Source organism: Monopterus albus, unplaced genomic scaffold, assembly GCF_001952655.1.
Source record: "Monopterus albus unplaced genomic scaffold, M_albus_1.0 scaffold14.1, whole genome shotgun sequence".
In the NCBI taxonomy this organism is placed as follows: domain Eukaryota; kingdom Metazoa; phylum Chordata; class Actinopteri; order Synbranchiformes; family Synbranchidae; genus Monopterus; species Monopterus albus.
The window spans coordinates 4,264,173-4,266,063 of record NW_018127894.1 but is presented as its reverse complement, the minus strand read 5'-3'; the positions used below and the strand labels follow the sequence as shown (position 1 = coordinate 4,266,063).

The window sequence follows — 1,891 nt, the reverse complement described above, 5'->3', positions numbered from 1 at the left end:
CTCCCTTACCTTGATTACGTTATCACACACCTGCTTCATATCCCCTGATTACCACCAGCTGCACCTGATTAGTTCTCCCTATTTATTCCCTGCTCTACGTTCACTCCCCTGCCAGTTCTTTCTAGCGTTATCAGGCTCGTTTGTTTCCTGTTCTCTTTTACTGTATAGTATCTTCACGTTTTGTCGCCCTAGCTCTGTTCCAGTCTTTAGCTCCATTGTTTCATTCCTCCTCGCCTCTGTCGCTTCTCCGGACCACGGACCTCCTCTACCCGGCTCCTTCTCCACCACGCAGGTCGATGCACAGTCTCCTACTAACTGTATTTACAAACTCTGTTTTTCCTCAGTACTTTCCACCATGACCAGCCCAGGAGTGAGTCCCAGCGTCCGCAGCCCGGTCTTCTCCTCATCATTCAGCCACTGACTGTATTCACTTCTGCAGCTCGACACCCGGTCCCACTTCTACCTGATTATTCATTTCCTTGTTATATTTCACTGTAATTAAACTTAGCACTGCTTGCACTGAAGTCAGCCACCTGGGTCCGTCATATTTTTGTGACTCGCTCACCCCTGTGTTCGAGCCGATCTAACAAGCAGGCACTTAAGAAATGCTAAAGACCTTTTTAATCTGGACCTTTTTTTTGGTTTGGATTACTTCTGTATGCCAAGAACTGTATGTCAGTTCAGTGTATTGTCATAAGTTTAAATAAATTGATAAATAATAAAGAAAATGAGCATGTCAAATATACCAACAGAGCATAAAGTCTTGGGATAGACCCCTATGGAGCTCAGAAAGGACTGAAATTATTGTCCAACATTTTGGCCATGTGACATTTGTGTGATAACTGTGATTAGGGATTCTGCACCCTTTTGATTATTTCACATTCTTCTTCTCATATCTATCTCATATTTCAGTTGTGTTAAACTGTGACCTCAGTATGTATGTTAGATTCACACAGAGTTCATCATTCACTTTCTCTTGAAGTTATTTTACTGACATACTATATTGCCTAAAAATCAAATGATATAAACCGTGAGTTCCTCTAAGACCTTATTTAGGTTGGTTCTCTGTTGTAAAATCTGTTTGATGTGTAGATACTTGAAAAAGAATCAATGCTTTCTTTTTTTCCCCTACAGCTTTTACCCACAAATCCTCCAAAGAAGCCGGATCCTATTACCTCAGAGACTGTTGTTTTCTGGGGCTTGAGGTTATGGCAGGTCATCGGCATCTTTGCAGTGTTTATTTTAGCAATTGGTCAGTATATCTAATGAAATCACTTTGTTGTCACCCTCAAAAGGCATCCATCAAATAGACAGCAAGCTTGCAAAATAACTGCAGGCCAAGGATGTCCATCCATATATTGCTGTGTATTGTGTTGTGAAGTGAGTCATCCAACAAATACTGTCACAGTGATGTCTATGGATTGATTTTGATTTGATTTGATTTGATTTATTCATTCAAGCATGTAAAACAGTTGATATGTCAACACATGTAATTTCACACATATCCAACAATAATAATCCAATATCAATTTACTTATACCTAGTACATGCTTGAACGGAGTAGGAAGAAGTTAGACTTATCTAGTCCTACCCCATGACATCATCTTACAACTTTTAAGTCCTAAGCAATATCTCTGCATAAATAATTATCCTCTACACCACACAAGTAATATACCACAAAATTATTACAGAGTGTTAACATTTTACATAATTACATTCATAGATAATTATCTTCTATGCCACACAAGTAATATACTAAAGAATTATTACAGAGTGCTAACATTCTTACCCCACACCCACAATGTTCCATCTGATTAATCATTAAACCTGTTCTTGCATATATCTTGATTGACACATACCTTTATACTTATGTTTAAACTCATCAATTCTA

At 38.6% G+C, this 1,891-nt stretch overlaps 1 protein-coding gene across 2 annotated transcripts in view; it reads left to right on the top strand.

The window, feature by feature from the left end:
• Positions 1-1,891, top strand: part of tmie (transmembrane inner ear) — a 13,804-nt gene that overhangs the window by 6,614 nt on the left and 5,299 nt on the right. Inside the window, exons 1-2 of one of the 2 annotated variants that reach the window (XM_020591495.1) lie at positions 355-370; positions 1,135-1,252. In XM_020591495.1, the coding sequence (XP_020447151.1) occupies positions 356-370; positions 1,135-1,252 (133 nt within the window). In that variant the 5' untranslated portion in view covers position 355. Of the gene's footprint in view, positions 1-354; positions 371-1,134; positions 1,253-1,891 lie in introns of those variants that run through there. The other variant, XM_020591492.1, reaches the window with a different exon arrangement.